Raw genomic sequence first — 1,725 nt, 5'->3', positions numbered from 1 at the left:
GTGTGTGTGTGTGTGTGTGTATATATATACATGTACATATTTATATATATATATATATACATACATATGTGTGTGTGTGTGTGTGTGTGTGTGTGTGTTTATGTGTGTGTATATATACACGTTTATATATATATATATATATATATATATATATATATATATATATATATATATATATATATATATATATATATATATATATATCTATCTACATCATACACATACATACATACATACATACATACATACATACATACATACATACATACATACATTAGTTTGTAATGTACTAGTATATTGGCTCGACAACTTAGAGAGACCATTTCTGGAACTGTAAATTTTCATAGATACAAATGAACCTCATACATTTTATGCGTTCTACATATAGAGTTTAACTTGCACAGGTATATACCTGCATGCACAAGCTGTGTGCTCTGACCGCAGTCACCCTCCACCCAGGTTCCACTTCCACCAGTAGTAGACATTATGAAAATATATTAAACTTCGGTGATGTGGTCTATAAAAAGGGAACGTGTGTATGAGGTCTGCAAATGTATGTCGTGCGACAGTCTCCTTAGGTATATATATATGGTCGAATTGGTCTTGGCCTTGGTGGTATTGAACCTTGGGAAGGTGCTGTTTTATAAATAAAACGATATTAAATAAAACAATTACCCCCCTGCCTGACCTCTATATAACTATTATTTCCACAGGAGACTATGAAATACTATATTGTCAAGGTAGTCAATCAGATGGCTTATATTTGACTCTCGTGTGAACTTTCGGAATGACACAGTCGTGACAGCTGGACACAAGAAATCTGATTTGTGATTGGTCAACACGGCCGCAACTGTCACCCCATATTTGTTTATTGTTAAAATTACTAATTAGACCCATTGGGTGGAATAGCGGAATTCTGAATTGTTGACGACTGACTCTGAGTTTGACTGACACAATGACAGGCACAGTGACAGCTGAATTACATTGCAATGTGCATGCCCGACAGGCCACAGGGACACAGGCCACAGTCCACAGCCCCCACTCGGTCTCAGCGGTCTCATGCTCTCAACTGCTCGAGTCTCAGCCTCAGGCGCTCAGGCTCAGTCGCTCAGACCTCTCTCTCTCTCTCTCTCTCTCTCTGGATGAGTGGGGCCTGGAGCCCTGGACTCTCGAGGCTGTTTAGGGCCTGGGGCCCTGGGCGAGTGCCGCGTGGCGACTGGCGAGTGGTCATAAATATAAATAGTGACAGACTGACAGTGTGCGTCACTGTAGTCTGTGACTCCGTAAGACTGCGGATGCCGGATGGAGTGTGATCCAGCAGAGTGTGAGCTGTTATGGACTATTTACATTTTTTTACATCATGGACATGGAGGCAAAACGTCAAAATCCAGGTGCACAGGAGCCAGTTACAGTGCCTCGTGACAAGTGCCCAGTGCGTGCTAGGATTGTCTTCCTAAATACATATGCATAGTCGAGCTGTGAGGATCCTCATGCGTCATATATATATATATATATACATATACATAATAGATATCCATATACATATACATATACATATACATAATACATAATAGATATACATATACATAATAGATATCCATATACATATACATATACATATACATACACATATCCATATACATATATATATAAATATTATGCATGTACATGTACTTATATATATATATATATATATATATATATATGTGTGTGTGTGTGTGTGTG

General features: G+C 38.1%; 1 protein-coding gene across 1 annotated transcript in view; it reads right to left on the bottom strand.

Moving 5' to 3' along the window:
* Nucleotides 1-644, bottom strand: part of SARC_05319 (cystathionine gamma-synthase) — a 7,052-nt gene extending 6,408 nt beyond the window's left edge. The window contains exon 1 of the mRNA XM_014300819.1: nt 413-644. Within this exon, the coding sequence (XP_014156294.1) occupies nt 413-485 (73 nt within the window). The 5' untranslated portion in view covers nt 486-644. The remainder of the gene's footprint in view (nt 1-412) is intronic.
* Nucleotides 645-1,725: the final 1,081 nt, after the last annotated feature.

The sequence above is a fragment of the Sphaeroforma arctica genome (genome assembly GCF_001186125.1).
Source record: "Sphaeroforma arctica JP610 unplaced genomic scaffold supercont1.335, whole genome shotgun sequence".
Classification (NCBI taxonomy): domain Eukaryota; class Ichthyosporea; order Ichthyophonida; genus Sphaeroforma; species Sphaeroforma arctica.
This window is presented reverse-complemented; position numbering and strand designations above follow the sequence as displayed.